Here is a 20,064-nt window from a genome sequence, read left to right on the forward strand (position 1 = left end):
TTGTTCAATAGCTGGCTTGGTTTTCCTCCTGCAGTAAAAGCTTTGGCACCATCTGGGTTCAAATTCCTTCTCCACTACTAACTAGTTATGTGATCTTGGGCAAGTCACTTGAGCCTTATTTTCCTCATCTCTAGAAGGGGCATAACCATGCTTGATCAAAGAGTGGGTTAAATGAGATGAATGGTACATTAGATATAATTTCATCCTTTGAAGAATGGATATGAGATAGTGAATGCCAAATGTCTGGCATGGTGCCTGGCACTCGTGGTGGCTGGTTGTTGATAAGAAACATGATCAGTCTGGCCAATGACTGAGGTATCCAAAGATCAAAGTGTGTCACTTTGGTCCTTGGGATTCTGTGTGATGACAGGGACCACTGAGTCAAAGCAGAAGCTGGGCCTGGGCAGTGGTCAAGGGAGAGCCAGAGACAACTTGGTTGGCAGCTGGCCTAGGTGGCACCAAGGCTGGAGAGGACACAGAGGCAGAGGGAGGTGGTACTGTGTGGCCAAGGCCCCGGCAGCCAGCTCAAGACTCTGATCCACAGACACAGCCTTAAACAGAGGCCATCCAGTACCCTGGACAGCTCCGGGGGTGGGGGTGGTGGCAGTGTGTGTGGAGAGCGGTCTATAGATTTCAGGGGCATTGGTTTTGTGGGTGGAGAACTGAACTGGGTGTTGATTCCTCCAACTAGCTCTTTGAGCATGAGCCAGCCACCTCACCTCCCTGAGTCTCAACTACATCATCTCTAAGGTGGTATCTTGGATGGGATTCCTACATTCATGTTAACATACTTACCTTTCAGTGTTTTCGTGAAGAGTAAATAAGATAACGGAGAGGCAACAGGGTGGCCCATTTCTGAGGTCAGACCATCTGAGTTTGTATGACAGCTCCACACTGTGTGACCTCAGAAAAACTGCTTAACCTCTCTGAGCCTATTTCCTCTTCTGTAAATTGGAAGGCTAATAGACACTAATTCATAGGATTGTGAAGATGAAACAAAATAGGACATAAAGCACATGAACATTCGTTTTTGTTTTAGAAGAAACTTAGCACAGCACCAGACACAGGCTAGATAATCAAAGTTGTTGTTTTCTTATATTTTCCAAACTATCTGCTTGACTTTTTGCTCCTCCACCTTTAGACTCTTGGTTGGTCCTGCCATTTCTGGATGTTAAAGGAATTTCACAAAGCCAGAGAAATCAGTCTTGTGGAATCCCACGGGCTTCCCATCACAACTTTCTTCCCCCAGCAAAGCCCCCTCTTCTCAGTGTCACCCACCACAGGATGCCTTGGAACACTTTTCAAAAAAATACCAATATATAGTGTTCTGTGCTAGCCACTGTGCTTAGAGGTAATGTGTTGGTTACCCTCATAACCCTGAGAGATGAGTACCATGGTTATCCCCATTTTACGGATGAGAAAACTGAGGCTTTGTGAGAATAGATAACTAAATCGTAGGGTCACACAGCTATTAATTAGTGGTGCTGGACCTGATCCCAGGGGTGGCACTTCAGAACCCCACACCCGCTTGTAGCATTCAACAAGGCCAGCGACCAGGGAAATAGAGAAGAGTAGGTAGGAGACCGAGGCTGGAAATCAGGACACCGGGTTCTCACCTTGGCCCTGGAACCCTGAGGCCAGGAGTCCTCACGCCAGACGCTTACCCGCGCCCAGTCTGCTGCCTGGGCAGGGATACCTACCTGGCCCCTGCCCCCTTTCCCTCCCCCGCGGGCGCCTCTGGGCCTGGCCCTCTGGCAGCCACTGTAACCTGATCCGCGGCGGGGTTTGGTTCCCGGGCAGCGTCACCGTCGCGGAGGCGCTCCGACCCGGGACTGCGCTCCGACCCGGGACGGCAGTCCGCGGTGCGCTCCCAGCTTGCAGTGCCGGCTCCGCAGACCGGTGCACCGGCGCATGGCGCAGAGGCTGGGCGAGCGGGTCCGGGGGCCCAGCGAGGCCACCGGGCTCTACCGGGCCGTGCTGCTCAGGTCCGGTAAGTGGGGGCAAGTCTACCCGGCCCCCCGCCTCCGGGAGAGCGCGAGGACGGCATGGCGGGAGCACTACTGCCCTCAGCCCCTGGCTAGCAGGGCGCCTCGGTCCTTCTTTACTGGTCTGCTTTCCTCCTTTCCTTTCCTTCTATCCTCCGTCCTTTCATTCTTTTTAATTACTTTTTTCTTCTTTCCTTCCTTTCCTTCCTTCTTTCCTTTCTACATTCGTCCTTTTGGGGATCTACCCTTATTAAATATATTGCTTGATTCCTTTATATGCACTTGCGGTGCGCGCGCACATACGCACACTCAGTGTCCCCTGACTACAAAAGTCCCGCAAGCTTCCACCTCCTGGCCAGCCCCTTAAGCAGAGACTCACACAAGTGGGGGAGGGAGGCATTGGTAGGCGTGGGAGAACGGACATGGGTAAGACTGGTAGCGCGCGGTGGGGCGTAAAGAAGCACAAGCCCGCTGGTGAAGGACTTCCAGTGTCCAGTGAGGGGAAAGGGCGAGGGGGGGAACAAGTTACAGGAAGGTGAGGAACGGGTTTTCTACAGGTATGCATTTAAGGAGAAAACGATTTGGAAAGAAACACCTGGTGGTGGTTTTCGAGGATGCGAGTTGGATAAGTGTTTTTTTAATTTGTCTTTTTACTCATTTGCAGTAAGCACATATTACTTTTCTACTCTGGACAATAGTTTATTTAGGAAAATGAAACAGATATAATACAGGGCCAGTGTGAAAATAATTTGGAACGTACAGGGATGTAGAAAGAAGAAAAATCATGCCCGCAGTAAGCATTTGGGGTGTTTCCTTCCGGACTCTGTGCTTGGAGAGAGACGTCCAGAGGGGGTGAAAATCGGTCTCCTGCCGGCTCCCAGCCAGCTGGGGGTATGTGATTAAAAAACGTCAAGGGACTTGGGCTCACGAGGCAAGCTACCCTCTGCCTTGGGCAAGGAAGCTACCCCACCCGGTAGTCCTGCCCACTGACCCCTGCAGCCGAAAGCGCTAGGCGAGCCGGAGCCGCTGGCCGGGGGCCTGCAGGAGCGGCGCTCGCCCGCCGCCCGCACGTAGTCTGCTCTGGGACCGATTGGCGTTTCTTCCTTAGATTGGCCCCGCCCCGGGGAGATCCCGCTGCGGAGTTACTGCTTGGGAGCGTTGAAACAACGGTTCTCTAAGTCCAAAAGCACGGTCTAGGCAAGACTTCAGGACTGGCGGCGCCTTCCTGGGGCGGGGTATCTTCAATCTGGCTGAGCCAGGGCAGGCAGAAAGCGAGGAGCTCTATAATTCGAAGAAGCTGATTTCAAACCTCAGCTCCAGAAATTTCCCTACAAAACACTCTTCTGAGGTGTCCCTCTCCAGTTCCTTTCTTCTCACTAAGATGAGAATAGGGTATCTCTAACCTGAAGATCCCTGTGTTCCCTCTAACCTGGAACTGCAGCTGTGAGGCTCACTCAAACAGTCACATTTTCCACGCGCAACACATCCAGAATAGCAGACATACCAGAGTCGTTCCAGGGGCCACATGCTTGCTCTGCAACTGTACCACACACAGCCGTAAGTCAGGAAGGCAGCAGAGGCTGGTTACTGGGGCCTCATGGAGGGAGCACTTGCACTGTGCTACTGACTCAGTCTTCACAATCCTTCAAAGTCACTGCTAATTGTCATCCCCATTTAATAGATGAGGACACTGAGGCTCAGAGAGCTTAAGCAGCATGCCCATGGTCCTGCTACAGGAACTCTCCTATCCCACTAACATGTAGAAAGCACATTCAAACTTTGGTCCATCTATGCGAAGTCTGCCCATCTTCTGAGAATAGTAATAATGGCAAATGATAGTGGATCTGTCTTCTCATCAACTTCATTCATTTATTCATTTAATCAATATTTATTGACCACTATTATGCACTAAGCCCTATGCGAGGCACAGAGATGTGCTGATACATTAAATGGATAAGTCCCTCCTCTCAGGGAGGTAAGTACTATTAACCTCTATTTTAAAACATGAGGAAACTGAGCCTCAGAAGGTAACTTGACTTGTCTAAGGTCACACAGCCAGTCAAGGGTGGAGCTGAGATGCAAACCCAGGGCCATGTGCCTCTGGAGCCACTACTCTGGCTGTCTCACACAAGGAAGAGCAAGAAGTAAGAGTGGGGGTGAGGAACGAGCTGGGCCATTTATTGAAAGAGGCAAGAGCCTCCTTCTTTTAGAAGCCCCCCAAGGATGGGATTATAGAATCAAACCCAAGGTGGCAGCCATGTTCGTTTACAGTAGCCTGGAATCATGCACCAAGTAATATAATGCTTCGAGAAAATTTTTCATTCCAAGTTATTTTAAAATAATTTCTTATTATTAAAGTAATACATGTTCATCTTGAATGTTTTGGAAAATGGAGAATGAAGAGGGGAAAGCCTTACCCGTAGTCCCACTAACCACAAGCAGCCACTGGTAATATTAGGGGATGTCTCCTTCCAGTTTTGCTATGCGAGATTTGTGTGGGGTTATGTGGTTCACATTGCTGAGATTGTACTGACTCTAATTTTTAATCCCATTTTTTTTCACTTGGATAAAAATCTTACTGTTTTTAAATGGGTTACTGAGATAACAGCTACCACTTTGGAACACTGACGCTGTGGCAGGCACTGTGTGAAGGGCTTCCCGTGTCATACCTCCTTTATTCCTCAAAAGAATGCCCCATTTTAGAGATGAGGAAACAGGAAGTTGAAGGTCACCTAGCTACCCAACAGTGGAGCCAGGATCGGTATCTGGGTTGACACCAGAGCCTATGTTCTTAACCACTAAGATGGAAGGGTCACCTCTGGGGAATAACTCGTGCTTGGCCATGCCTGGTACGCTACGCAGTGCTGTAGGAAAGGTCCACCTGAGGCTCGTTTCCTACCTGGAGCTCAGCCCAGGTTCCTGCTAGGGAGGGAAGCATCTCTCTGCTGCATGGACGGAGGGACACCTCCCCAGGTGCCTGTGGGCATCAGCAACTGTGCTTCTCTGCACCCAGAAGGGTGGTCATAGCTTCCATTGCTGCCTGCCAAGTAGGGTTGCCAGATAAAATAGTTAAATTTGAATCTCAGATACACAATGAATATTATTTTAGTGTAAGTGTGTCTCAAATATTATATGGGTATGCTTATGCTAAAAAACTGTTCATTGCTTATCTGAAATTCAAATTTAACTGGACATGCTGATTTTTTTTTTCTTTTTTTACCCATATATACACTCTTTTTTATATTCTTTTCCATTATGGTTTATCCCAGGAGATTGGATATAATTCCCTGTACTATACAGTAGGACCTTGTTGTTTATCCATTCTATATGTAATAGTTTGCATCTACTAACCCCAAACTACCAGTCCATCCCTCTCTCTCCACCCCTCCCACTTGGCAACCACAAGTCTGTTCTCTATGTCTGTGAGTCTGTTTCTGTTTTGTAGATAGGTTCATTTGTGTCATATTTTAGATTCCACATGTAAATGATATCATATGGTATTTGTCTTTCTGACTTACTTCACTTAGTATGATCATCTCTAGTTGCATCCGTGTTGCTGCAAATGGCATTATTTTGTTCTTTTTTATGGCTAAGTAGTATTCCATTGTATATATGTACCACATCTTCTTTATCCATTCATCTGTTGATGGACATTTAGGGTGTTTTCAGGTCCTAGCTACTGCGAATAGTGCTGCTATGAACATAGGGGGTACGTGTATCTTTTTGAATTATAGTTTTGTTTGGATATATGCCCAGGAGTGGGATTGCTGAATCATATGGTATTCTATTTTTAGTTTCCTGAGGAACCTCCATACTGTTTTCCATAGTACCTGCACCAACTTACATTCCCACCAACAGTGTAGGAGGGTACCCTTTTCTCCACACCCTCTCCAGCATTTGTTATTTGTAGGCTTTTTGATGATGGCCATTCTGACCAGTGTGAGGTGATACCTCATTGTAGATTTGATTTGCATTTCTCTAATAATTAGTGATGTTGCACATCTTTTCATGTGCCTACTGGCCATCTGTATGTCTTCTTTGGAGAAATGTCTTAGATCTTCTGCCCATTTTTCAATTGGGTTATTTTGTTGTTGTTGAGTTGTATGAGCTGTTTGTACATTTTGGAGATTAAGCCTTTGACAGCTGCGTCACTGGCAAATATTTTCTCCCATTCTGTAGGTTGTCTTTCCCTGTTTTTATGGTTTCCTTTGCTGTGCAAAAGCTTTTAAGTTTAATTAGGTCCCTCATTTGTTTAGTTTTGTCTTTATTTCTGTTGCTTTGCGAGACTGACCTAAGAAAACATTGGTACGATTTGTGTCAGAGAATGTTTTGCGTATGCTCTCTTCTAGGAGTTTTATAGTGTCATGTCTTATGTTTAAGTCTTTCAGCCATTTTGAGTTTATTTTTGTGCATGGTGTGAGGGTGTGTTCTAACTTCATTGATTTACATGCGTGGACATGCTGCATTTTTGTTAGCTACATTTGGCAACCCCACTGCCAGGCATTATGGAAGTTTGCTTGGCTTGACAAGCCATGGTCTGCCCAGGGTCCCCTCTACACACACCCACTCACATACTCACATCCCTTTCCCTGTGCCTCGATCTACCGTCCATATTTTGTCTAGCTACAAGTGAATTAAAATATGCTGGAGCTCGAGGGCACCCCAGGGTCCTTCTGCAGCTAAGAGACCAGATTAACCATGCCTAACTGCAGCTGGCTTGAGAGCCAGCTTTCTGAAATAAGACTCTTGGTTCTTCCCCACTCCCTTGCACTTTCCTGTTCTCATGCTTGAAATCCCTCCACCGGGTAAATTCTTGCTGGTTCAAACTCGTTGTAAAGGCAACGCTCATTCCTTTTATAATCTCTCCACGGACCCCATGACAAGTTTTCTTGCCAGTACAGCTTCTCCTGCCATGTCCTTTGAACAGAGCCTGTTGCGGGTGGGGGAAGGTTGGATCCTAAGGCTATTTTGTGGGTGGCTTCTCAGAAACCTCATTGAGCCCTTGAAAAGGGGCCTTGGAGAGTTAGACTGAATACAGGGCTGAGGAGGAAGTTTGGAGTTGCCATGGAAACTTCTTGTCTGATGTTTGTAGGCCCAGATAAGCTGCTGCAGGTGCCTGTCAGCTTGGAGAAAGGGGGGAAAAGTTAAAGGAAAAGAGGTTTTTGGAGTTTTTTAATGCAAGCTGCAGCCCTAGCCCACTATAGCTGCAGGAAAATTCCTCAGCTTCCATGCATGAATGCCTCTCCTGGTCTTCACTACCTCCTCCTTTTTAGCTTCTCTAGCTCCCAGGAAAACAAACTTCAGAGGGACAGGAGGGGAGTGTGGGACAGGTGTGCTCAGCCTCCAGGATCCCCTTTCATTCCTCCAGGGGCTGAGCAAAAATTCTGATCCTCAGGCCCCTGTAGTCCAGAGTCCTACCTTATGGGAGAATGGGAGGGCCTCCGTCAAAAGCCACACAGACCAAGGCAGGAGGCAGGAACTGGGGTTGAATTTGGCCATTACCTGGAGTAAACTCTTAAAAGCCTCATTTGACCAAAAGGCCTCTATTTTCCAATATGCAAAATGTACATGACTGAACCAGATGTGACTTTTAACTATGGTTGGTTGGAAAAGGTTGCTCTTTCCCATATTTTTCACCTTTATTGTGTTTTTCTGATAACAAAAGAAATATATGCTTTTTTTTTTTTTCTTAAAGCTACAAATGTTACAGAAATATTGGGACAAAGGATAAGGGCCTGTAATTTTCTGCTGTAGAATAGTGGTGCTCAGACTCCTAAATATAAGCAGATCCCCTGGGGACATGTTAAAATTCCAGACTCCTAGGCCCCTCCCTCATAGCTTCTAATACAGTGATCCAGAAACATGACCCAGTAATTCCATTTTAACACTCATTCCGACTGAAGGCTAGTAATGACATTTGAGATACGTTGGTCTAGAACTGACTTCCATTAACAGTTCAGTGTATACGCCTCCAGATTGGTTCTCTATGCACATACTAACTTTTTTATCTTGGAAAAAAAGGGTAGAGGAATCAGACTATATATGATTTTGCGCTTTGATTTTTCACCAAACGTGTAGAAGACATCTTTTTAGGGTAATAAATAGATGTGCTATTGATGGTATCCCACTATGGGCCATAGCATAATTTCTTACTGACGGGGTATGGCTTGAGAAATGGTGGCTATTGACCTCATATACAGTTACACGCACACACACGTGCTCACACACGTGCACAGACACAGCAAGATGGTGCTGTCACAAGCTCAGGGACATCAACATCTTTGGTGTCTGCAAGTCAATACTAGTTATTGAGCACCTTGCTACTGGGACAGGAATACTAAGAGGAGTAAGGTGAGGCCCTGGCCCTCAGGCTGGCGGTCTGGTGGGTGAGGCTAGTGGGTTGGTGCACAGGTTGGACCATGAGACGAGCTTTAGTGGAAGAAGTACAGTGAGTCCCAGCTGCCTGGGGAAAATGGCACCCAACCTTGGGGGATTCCTGCCAAACTCTCCTTGGCTTTCAATTGCTCTGGGGCTGCCAGCAGAATCTTCCAAGAAAGGGAACACAAAGTGGGGATGGAGGACATGGCTGGTATGGGGACTGAGAGTCTGCTTCTCTGGAGTGAGAGGGACTGTGGGGTCTGTCTGCCTCAGGCGGTGAGCAGAGTCCTCCCGCCCAAGGATCCGTCTTGTTCCTCCACCTGTCAGAGGACACTGGGATAGGTTCAGACAAGCCACTGTGGGCCCTGGGACATGCCCCAAGTACTAGTCATTTGCACAGCAGGACAACACGTGGGTGGGGACCAGTGGCAGTGAAGAGTGCTTGACAAGAATTTGGTTGCGGTCTTCCACCGTCAGAATTTAGTGAAGTTAAGCCACAGCAGGATGGGGAGCTGCGGGAGGCACCATTCAAAGTACGTTAAGAGAAACAATTAGGAAGGAGAAACAGCTCGAGAATTTGGGACCCTGCAAATTGAAGTGGCTCCAGAATGGGGGGCTTGGCCACAGCTCCCAGGTCATGCAGACCTGCCTGCCCCTTCTGCCTTCCGTCTCCCTCATACCCCGCACTCCACCCCACCGGCCTCCTCCCAAGCTCCTTCCCATGCTGGGGCCTTTCCACTAGCTCTTCCCACTCTCTGGAATGCTCTCCTCCTCACCATTCCAGCCTCCCTAAAATGTCGCCTCCCCACTGTCCACCCTACCTAAGTTCCCAGTCCCTCCCTTGCACCTTGCCCAGTCTTGCTTTCATCACAGTGTTCATTGCAGCTCTACATTTTCTTGTCTGTCTCCTTATTGTTTTGTCTGAACCCCACCTTGAAAGTAGGTTACCTGAGCACAGGGATCCTGCCTCATTTACACTGGGAACAGTGCCAGGAACACAGTAGGTACTCACTAAATGTTGGTTAAATGAATAACATAGGCCAAAGAGGATCAAAACTGCATTTTTAGAGTTTATTTACAATACTGTGTTAGTTTTAGGTGTACAGCAAAGTGATTCAGTTATATATATAATATGGCTGAATATATGTACACATATGTATAAATCTATTCTTTTTCAGATTCTTTTCCATTATAAGTTATTATAAGATATTGAATGTAGTTCCCTGTGCTATACAGTAAATCCTTATTGTTTATCCATTTAAAATATAGTAGTGTGTATCTTTTAATCCCATACTCCTAATTTGTCCCCCCCACCTCATTCTTTGGTAACCATAATTTTCTTTTCAGTGTCTGTGAGTCTGTTTCTGTTATGTAAATAAATCCATTTGTATTACTTTTTAGATTCCACATTTAACCCAACAATATTGGGTTGCCCAAAAAGCTCATCTGGGTTTTCTGTAACATCATAGGAAAAACCCAAACAAACTTTTTGGCCAACCCAAATACAATATTGCTCTTTCCCTGTCTGACTTACTTCACTTAGTATGATAATCTCTAAGACCATCCATGTGGCTGCAAATGGCAATATTTCATTCTTTTTTTTTAAATTTAATTTTTATTGGAGTACAGATGATTTGCAATGTTGTGTTACTTTCGGGTGTACAGCAAAGTGAATCAGTTATACATATACATATATCCACTCTTTTTTTTTTTTTAGATTCTTTTCCCATATAGGCCATCACAGACTATTGAGAAGAGTTCCCTGTGCTATACAGCAGGTTCTTATTAATTATCTATTTTATGTACAGTAATGTGTATATGTCAATCCCAATCTCCCAGTTTATCCCTCCCACCCCCATCCCCTGGTAACCATAAGTTTGTTTTCTACATTTGTGACTCGACTTCTGTTTTGTAAATAAGTTTATTTGTACCCTTTTTCTTAGATTCCACATATAAGTGGTATCATATATTTGTCTTTCTGTGTCTGACTTACTTCACTCAGTATGACAATCCCTAGGTCCATCCATGTTCCTGCAAATGGTATTATTTCATTTTTATGGCTGAGTAGTATTCCATTGTCTATATGTACCACATCTTCTTTATCCATTTCTCCGTTAATGGACATTTAGGTTGTTTCCATGTCTTGGCTGCTGTAAATAGTGCTGCAGTGAACACTGGGGTGCATGTATCTTTTTGAATTATGGTTTTCTATGGATGTATGCCCAGGAGTGGGATTGCTAGATCATATGGTATTTCTATTTTTAGTTTTTTAAGCAACTGCCATACTGTTCTCCACAGTGGTTGTACCAATTAACATTGCCCCCAGCAGTGTAAAAGGGTTTCCTTTTCTCCACACCCTCTCCAGCATTTATTGTTTGTAGACTTTTTTTTTTTTTTTTCACGTAGGTCTGTGTCTTGTAGACTTTTTGATGGTGGCCACTCTGCCACTTCACACTTTGGTGTGAAGTGATACCTCATTGTAGTTTTGATTTGCATTTCTCTAAAAATTAGTGATGTTGAGCATCTTTTCATGTGCTTTTTGGCCATCTGTATATCTTTTTTGGAGAAATGTCTACTGAGATCTTCTGCCCATTTTATGATCAGGTTGTTTGTTTTTTTGACATAGAGCTGCATGAACTGTTTGTATATTTTGGAGATTAATACCTTGTTGGTTGCTTTGTTTGCAAATATTTTCTCCCATTCTGTGGGTTGTCTTTTCATTTTGTTTATGGTTTCCTTTGCTGTGCAGAAGCTTTTAAGTTTAATTAGGTCCCATTTGTTTATTTTTTTTTAATTTTCATTACTCTAGGAGGTGGATCAAAAATGATATTGCTGTGATTTCTGGCAAAGAGTGTTCTGCCTATGTTTTCCTCTAAGAGTTTGATAGTATCCAGCCTTACATTTAGGTCTTTGATCCATTTTGAGTTGATTTTTGTGTATAGTGTTATGTTCTAACTTCATTCTTTTCATGTAGCTGTCCAGTTTTCCCAGCACCACTTGTTGAAGAGACTGTCTTTTCTCCACTGTATATTCTTGCCTCCTTTGAAGTAGACTAATTGACCATAGGTGCATGGGGCTTATTTCTGGGCTTTCTGTCCTGTTCCACTGATCTACATTTGTTTTTTTTTCCAGTACCATACTATTTTGATAATTGTAGCTTTGTGGTATAGTCTGAAGTCAGGGAGTCTGATTCCTCCAGCTTCATTTTTCTTTCTCAGGATTGTTTAGGCTATTCAGGATCTTTTGTGTTTCCATATAAATTAAAAAATTTTTTGTTCTAGTTCTGTGAAAAATGCCATTGGTAATTTGATAGGGATTGCACCAAATCTGTAGATTGCCTTGGGTAGTATAGTCATTTTGACAATATTGAGTCTTCCAATCCAAAAACACAGGATATCCTTCCATCTGTTTGTGTCATCTTTGATTTCTTTCATCAATGTCATATAGTTTTCAGAGTATAGGTCTTTTGTCTCCTTAGGTAGCTTTATTCCTAGGTATTTTATTCTTTTTGATGTGATTGTAAATGGGATTGTTTCCTTAATTTCTCTTTCTGATCTTTTGTTGTTACTGTATAGGAATGCAAGAGATTTCTATGTATTAATTTTGTACCCTGCAACTTTACCAAATTCATTGATGAGCTCTAGTACTTTTCTGGTAGCATCTTTAGGATTTTCTAAATAGTAAATAGTATCATGTCATCTGCAAACAGTGGCAGTTTTATTTCTTCTTTTCCAATTTTGATTCCTTTTGTTTCTTTTTCTTCTCTGATTTCCGTGGCTATGACTTCCAAAACTATGTTGAATAAAAGTGGTGACAGTGGACATCCTTGCCTTGTTCCTGACCTTAGAGGAAATGCTTTCAGCTTTCCACCAATGAGAATGATGGTAGCTGTGGGTTTGTCATATATGGGCTTTATTATGTTGAGGTAACTTCCCTCTATTCCGACTTTTTTTTTCTTTTTTTTGCGGTACACGGGCCTCTCACTGTTGTGGCCTCTCCCGTTGCGGAGCACAGGCTCCGGATGCGCAGGCTTAGCGGCCATGGCTCATGGGCCCAGCCGCTCCGCGGCATGTGAGATCCTCCCGGACTGGGGCACGAACCCATGTCCCCTGCATCGGCAGGCGGACTTTCAACCACTGCACCACCAGGGAAGCCCCCAACTTTTTTTTTATCATTAATGGGTGTTGAATTTTGTCAAAAGCTTTTTCTGCATCTATTGAGATGATCATATAGTTTTTATTCTTCAGTTTGTTAATGTGGTGTACCACACTGATTGATTTGCAGATATTGAAGAATCCTTGCAACCCTGGGATAAATCCCACTTGATCATGGTGTATGATCCTTTTAATGTGTTGTTCAATTTGGTTTGCTAGTATTTTGTTGAGGATTCTTGAGTCTATGTTCATCAGTGATATCTTTGTGTGGTTTTGCTATCAGGGTGATGGTGGCCTCATAGAATGAGTTTGGGAGTGTTCCTCTGCAATTTTTTTGAAAGAGTTTTAGAAGGATAGGTGTTAACTATTCTCTAAATGTTTGCTAGAATTCGCCTGTGATGAAGCCATCTGGTCCTGGATTTTGTTTGTTGGAAGCTTTTAAGTCACTGTTTCAAGTTGTGATTGGTCTGTTCATATTTTCTATTTCCTCCTGGTTCAGTCTTGGAAGGTTGTATCTTTCTAAGAATTTGTCCATTTCTTCTAGGTTGTCCATTTTATTGGCATATAGTTGCTTGTAGTAGTCCCTTATGATTCTTTGTATTTCTGTGGTGTCAGTTGTAACTTCTCCTTATTGATTTCTAATTTTATTGATTTGAGTCTTCTCCCTTTTTTTCTTGATGAGTCTGGCTGAAAGTTTATCAATTTTCTTTATCTTCTCAAAGAACAAGCTTTTGGTTTCATTGATCTTTTCTATTGTTTTCTTCATCTCTATTTCATTTATTTCTGCTCTGATGTTTATGATTTCTTTCCTTCTACTAACTTTGGGTTTTGTTTGTTCTTCTTTCTTTAGTTGCTTTAGGTGTAAGGTTAGGTTGTTTGTTTGAGATTTTTCTTATTTCCTGAGGTAAGATTGCATTGATATAAACTTCCCTCTTAGAACTGATTTTGTTGCATCCCATAGGTTTTGGATCATCATGCTTTCATTTTTATTTGTCTCTAGGTATTTTTTGATTTCCTCTTTATTTATTCAGTGATCCATTGGTTGTTTAGTAGTATGTTGTTTTGCCTCCGTGTGTTTGTGTTTTTTACAGTTTTTCTTCCTGTAATTGATTTCTAATCTCAAAGCATTGTGGTTGGAAAAGATGCTTGATATGAGTTCAATTTTCTTAAATTTACTGAGGCTTGCTTTGTGGCCCAGCATGTGATCAGTCCTGGAGAATGTTCCGTGTGCACTTGAGAAGAATGTGTATTCTTCTCCTTTGGAATGGAATGTTCTATAAATAGCAATTATGTCCATCTGGTCTAATGTGTCATTTAAGGCCTATGTGTCCTTATTGATTGTCTGGATGATCTGTTCATTGATGTAAGTGGGTTATTAAAATCCCCCACTATTATTGTGTTACTGTCAATTTCTCCTTTTATGGCTCTTAGCATTTGCCTTATATATTGAGGTGCTCCTGTGTCGGGTGCATATATGTTTACAATTGTTATATATTCTTCTTGGATTGATCCCTTGATTGTTATGTAGTGTCCTTCCTTGTCTCATGTAACAGTCTTTATTTTAAAGTCTGTTTTGTCTGATATGAGTATTGCTACTCCAGCTCTCTTTTGATTTCCATTTGCATGGAATACCTTTTTCCATCCCCTCACTTTTAATCTGTATGTGTCCCTAGATATGAAGTGGGTCTGTTGTAGACAGCATATACACAGGTTTTGTTTTGTACCCATTCCACCAGTCTACGTCTTTTGGTTGGAGCATTTAATCCCTTTACATTTAAGGTAATTATCGACATGTATGTTATACCCATTTTGTTAATTGTTCTGGATTTATTTTTGTAGGTCTTTTTTCTCCCCTTCCTCTTTTGTTCTCTTGTGATTTGATGACTATCTTTAGTGTTGTGTTTGGATTGCTTTTTCTTTTTTTGTGTGTGTATCTCTTGAAGATTTTTGGTTTGTGCTTACCATGAGCTTTTGATATAGCAGTCTCTCTCTCTCTCTCTCTCTCTATATATATATATATACATATATATATATATATGTATATATATGTATACACACACACAAGATTGTTTTAAGTTGCTGGTCTCTTAATTTCAAACGCATTTTCAATATCCTGCATTTGTACTCTCCTCAGGATTGCTGGTTTTGGTATACTTGTTTGTGGATGATTTCCTACCTTTAATGGATGTTTGCTATTAGCAGTGAGCTTTACCATTCGTAATTTTCTTATTTTGTCTGTGGCCTTTTCTTTTCCACCTAGAGAAGTTCCTTTAGCATTTGCTGTAGAGCTGGTTTGGTGGTGCTGCATTCTCTTAGCTTTTGCTTGTCTGTAAAGCTTTTAATGTCTCCATCAAATCTGAATGAGAGCCTTGCTGGGTAGACTATTCTTGGTTGTAGGTTCTTCCCTTTCATTGCTTTAAATATATCATGTGATTCGCTTCTGGCCTGCAGAGTTTCTGCTGAAAACTCAGCTGATAACCTTATGGGGATTCCCTTGTATGTTATTTGTTGCTTTTCCCTTGTTGCTCTTAATATTTTTTCATTGTCTTTAATTTTTGTGAGTTTGATTAATCTGTGACTTGGTGTGTTCCTCCTTCGGTTTATTCTTTATGGGACTCTCTGTGCTTCCTGGACTTGAGTGTTTCCTTTCCCATGTTAGGGGAGTATTCTGCTATAATCTCTTCAAATATTTTCTCAGGCCCTTTCTCTCTCTCTCTTCTCCTTCTTGGACCCTTATAGGAGAATGTTGGTGTGTTTAATATTGTCCCAGAGGTCTCTAAGACTGTCCTCATTTCTGTTCATTCTTTTTTGTCTATTCTTTTCTGCTGCAGTGATTTCTACCACCCTGTCTTCCAGCTCACTTATTCATTCTTCTGCCTCACTTATTCTGCTATTGATTCCTTCTAGTGTATTTTTCATTTCAGTTATTGTATTGTTCATCTATTTGTTTGCTCTTTAAATCTTCTAGCTCTTTGTTAAACATTTCTTGTGTCTTCTTGGTCTGTGCCTCTGGTCTTTTCCCAAGACCTTGGATCGTCTTTACTGTTATTATTCTGAATTCTTTTTCAGGTAGATTGCCTATCTCCACCTCACTTAGTTGTTTTTCTAGGTTTTTATCTTGTTCCTTCACCTGGAACACACTTCTCTGCTGTCTCATTTTGTCAAACTTTCTGTGTTTGTGCTCTCCTTTCCAGTTTGCAGGATCGTAGTTCCTCTTACTGCTGGTGTCTGGCCTCTGGTGTGTGAGGTTGGCGCAGGGGCTTCCTGCAAGCTTCCTGGTGGGAGGGACTGGTGCCTGCCCACTGGTGGGTGGAGCTGGGTCTTGTCCCTCTTGTGGGCAGAACTGTGTCAAATGGTATGTTTAGCAGTGCCTGTGAGCTCAGTACAACTTTAAGCAGCCTGTCTACTGATGGGTGGGGCTGTGTTATCCCCCTGCTGGTGGTTTGGCCTGAGGCATCCCAACACTGGAGCCTGCAGGCTGTTGGGTGAGGCCAGGTCTCAGTGCCAAAATGGCAACCTCTGGGAGAGCTCATGCTGATTAATATTCCCTTGGCCTCTGCCACTAGTGTCCTTGCCCCCACAGTGAGCCACAGCCAACCCCCGCCTCCCCAAGAGACACTCCAAGACCCACAGGTAGGTCTAGCCCAGGGGCCAATGAAGTCACTGCTTTGTGCTAGGTCCCAGGGCACATAACATCTTGTGTGCGCCCTCCGAGAGTGGAGTCTCTGTTTTCCCCAGTCCTGTGGAGCTCCTGCACTCAAGTCCTGTTGGCCTTCAAAGCCAAATGCTCTGGGGGCTCCTCCTCCCAATGCCAGACCCTCAGGCTGGGGAGCCTGACATGGGGCTCAGAATCTCACTCCTGTGGGTGAACCTCTGAAATATAATTATTTTTCAGTTTGTGGGTCGCCCACCTGATGGGCATGGGATTTCATTATATCATGAAAGTGCCTCTTCTACTGTCTTATTGTGGCTTCTTCTTTGTCCTTGGATGTAACATATCTGTTTTGGTAGGTTCCAGTCTTTTTTGTCAATGGTTGTTCAGCAGTTTTTTGTGATTTGGGTGTTTTCATGAGAGGGGGTGAGCTCAAGTTCTTCTACTCCACATCTTGTCTGGAATCAAGGGGCTGCTTTTAGTTTGGATGCTTGCTGCCTCTTTCCTCAGTGTGTGCTGGCTGTTATCCCCTTGATATGGGGTGCGTAGGTGCAGCGGCCCCATGCACACTCCCGGTACAGTGGAGGTGGTGACTGGCACCTGTGCGCAGGTCTCCCAGTGGTGTCAGTGGCCCACATGCCCCTGGGACAGTAAGGGCAGCAGCTGGCACCCACTCACATGTCTCCCAGCAGTAGCGATGGCCCACACACTCCTGAGACAGCAGAGGCAGTGGTTGACGCCTGTTTGCCACCCATGCACACACTCCCCAGACAGCGAGGGCAGTGACTAGTGCCTGCTTCTGGGTCTCCTAGCAGTGGTGGTGGCCCACGCACTCCGGGACAGCAGGGACAGCAACTGGCACCTGTTCACTGCCCATGAGCACTCCCTTGAAGTGGGGACAGTGGGGGACAGTGACTAGCACCTGCTCCAGCTCTTCTAGCGGTGGTGGCAGCAGCCCATGCCCTCCCAGGACAGCAGGAGCAGTGGCCAGAGCCCACTCGCAGGTCTCTTAGCAGCAGCCGTGGCCATGCTCACCTCTGGAGCCCACCACACAGGTGGTGGCGGCTTGCACCCGCCGCCAGAGCTCAGGTAGGTGGTGTCCTGTTGCCTGAGAGAGTGTTCACAGGGAAAGAAGCTCCTATGGCAGTCCCGCCCCTGTTCTCACACGCTCCAACATGATGCCTTGCCTCTCTGGAGGGCCCAGGCTTCTTCCGAGTGCACCCTCAGTTTCCACACTCCAGCCTCTTCAGGCTGTCTTCATGCAGCCAATCCCAGTCCTCTCCCTGAGTCTGACCTCCAAAGCCCAAGCTTCAGCACCCAAATCCTGCCCACAGCGGCAGACAAGTGTCTCAGGCTGCGGGGTGCAGGGCGGTGATACTGACCATCTGTGCAGGTCACTCTCCATCTTGCCTTCCACAAACCGGTTGCTGTCCTCTCCTCCGAGGCTCCCCCTCCATCCAGGTTGATCTCCCCACTGGTGAGGGGACCTCCCAGGGTGCGGGAACCTTTCCTCCTTCACAGCTCCCTCCCTGGGGCACAGGTCCCATCCCGATTCCTTTCTCTCTTTCTTTTTTCTTTTGTCCTACCTGGTTATATAGAGGTTTTCTTGCCCTTTCGGAAGTCAGAGATCTTCTGCCAGCATTCAGTAGATGTTCTGTGCGAATCATTCCACTTGTAGATGTATTTTTGATGTATCTGTGGGAATACATGAGCTCCACGTCCTACTCCTCCACCATCTTGATTCTGCTTTTCTTTCTTTTGCCTCAGGAGACTAATCTAAGAAAATATTGCTACAATTTATGTCAGAGAACATTTTGTCTATGTTTTTCTCTGTGAGTTTTTTGGTGTTTGATGGTGTCATGTCTTGTGTTTAAGTCTTTAAGCTTGAGTTTATTCTTGTGCATGGTGTGAGGGAGTGTTCTAACTTCACTGCTTTACGTGCGGCTGTCCAGCTTTCCCAACACCACTTGCTGAAGAGACTGTCATCTCCCCATTGCATATTCTTGCCTCTTCTGTCGAAGATTAATTGTCCATAGGTGTGTGGGTTTATTTCTGGGCTCTCTATTCTGTTCCATTGATCCATATGTCTGTTTTTGTGCCAATACCATGCTGTTTTGATTACTGTAGTACTGGGAGAGTTATGCCTCCAGCTTTGTTCTTTTTCCTCAGGAGTGCTTTGGCAATTCTGGGTCTTTTGCTGTTTCATATAAATTTTAGGATTATTTGTTCTTGTTCTGTGAAAAATGTCATGGGTAATTTGATACGGATCACATCAAATCTGTAGACTCCTGGACTTCCCTGGTGGTCCAGTGGTTAAGACTCTGCACTTCCACTGCAGGGGGCATGGGGTCAATCCCTGGTCAGGGAACTAAGATCCCTCATGTCATGCAGTGCGGCTAAAAAATAGAAAAAAAAATATCTGTAGATTGCTTTGGGTAGTATGGCCATTTTAACAATATTAATTCTAATCCAAGAGCATGGGATATATTTCCATTTCTTTGAATCATCTTGATTCCCTTTATCAATGTTTTATAGTTCTAAGCCTATAAGTCTTTCACCTCCTCGGTTAGGTTTGTTCCCAGGTTTGTTCTTTTTTTAATGCGATTTTAAATTAGATGTTTTAAATTAGATGTTTTTAATCTTTCCCTTTCTGATATTTCATTGTTAGTGTAAAGAAATTCAACAGGTTTCTGTATGTTAATCTTGTATCCTGTTACCTTGATGAATTCATTTATCAGTTCTAATAGTTTTTGTGTGGAGTATTTAGGGTTTTCTATATAGAGTATCATGTCATCTGCATATAATGACAATTTTATCTCTTCCCTTCTGATTTGAATACCTTTTATTTCTTTTTCTCATCAGAGTGTCATGGCTAGAACTTCCAATACTGTGTTGAATAGATGTGGTGAGAGTGGGCATCCTTCTCTTGTTCCAGAATTTAATGGGAAAGCTTTCAGCTTTTCACTGTTGAGGATTATATTGGCTGTGGGTTTGTCATAAATGGCTTTTATTATTGAGATATGTTCCTTCTATACCCACTTCGGCGAGAGTTTTTACCATGAATTGATGTTCAATTTTATCAAATGCTTTTTCTGCATCTATTGAAATGATATGGTTTTTGTCTTTTGTTGATATGGTGTACCACATTGATTGTGTATGTTGAACCATCCTTGTGACCCTGGAATGAATCCAGCTTGATAATGGTGTATGGTCCTTTTTATGTGTTGTTGAATTCAGTTTGCTAATATATTCATAGAAGCAAAATTGCATTTTTAATGCCTGCATTCATACTTGATGTATGTCCTGGGCCTAATCACTTCCCAGCCAACCAAGACTCATCACGAGACAGTAAAGGTGGGAAGAGGGCCAAGTTTAACTGGTAGATGCCAGCTTCCTTGCTAGAGGATTAAGAATGACAGCAAAAGCCAGAAAACACTTCCACATTTTCAGGTGAACACTGATTCTGAAATTAGGAGAATGCCTCTGTTATCTGTAAGTACCCATGTTGGCCTTCAGCATCTACACACGTTCTTCATTTTCAGACTCACACATTGACTCATTGAGCCAAGATCTATGGCATGCAGATTCTGCCAGGCACAGTGCTGCATGCTGGGGCCCTGCCCTCTGATCACATTGAGTCCAGCTCTCTCTGTAGGAAGAGTCCTACTTGCTGAGCATTGACTACACGCTTTCACTAATGTCATATCATCTGTGTTTTCTCTCAATCACCCTGTTCTCCACATCTGACAAACACAGAAACCAAGGCTCAGGGGTGTTAACTGGTTGCCAAAGGAGCTGGTGCCCAAGCCAAGCAGGGAATTACACAAGGACCAGCCTGGCCCCGAGCTGGTCAGCTTCTACTGCCCCGTTCTCTCCTGTGTAACGTCCTGTTGGC

General features: G+C 44.1%; 1 protein-coding gene across 1 annotated transcript in view; it reads left to right on the top strand.

Moving 5' to 3' along the window:
• The first annotated feature begins 1,652 nt into the window (after positions 1 to 1,652).
• FAM107A (family with sequence similarity 107 member A) overlaps positions 1,653 to 20,064 on the top strand; it is a 37,739-nt gene continuing 19,327 nt past the window's right edge. The window contains exon 1 of the mRNA XM_081247116.1: positions 1,653 to 1,990. Within this exon, the coding sequence (XP_081103242.1) occupies positions 1,912 to 1,990 (79 nt within the window). The 5' untranslated portion in view covers positions 1,653 to 1,911. The remainder of the gene's footprint in view (positions 1,991 to 20,064) is intronic.

The sequence above is a fragment of the Mesoplodon bidens genome (assembly GCF_964165515.1).
Source record: "Mesoplodon bidens genome assembly, chromosome: 10".
NCBI classification, from domain to species: Eukaryota; Metazoa; Chordata; class Mammalia; order Artiodactyla; family Ziphiidae; genus Mesoplodon; species Mesoplodon bidens.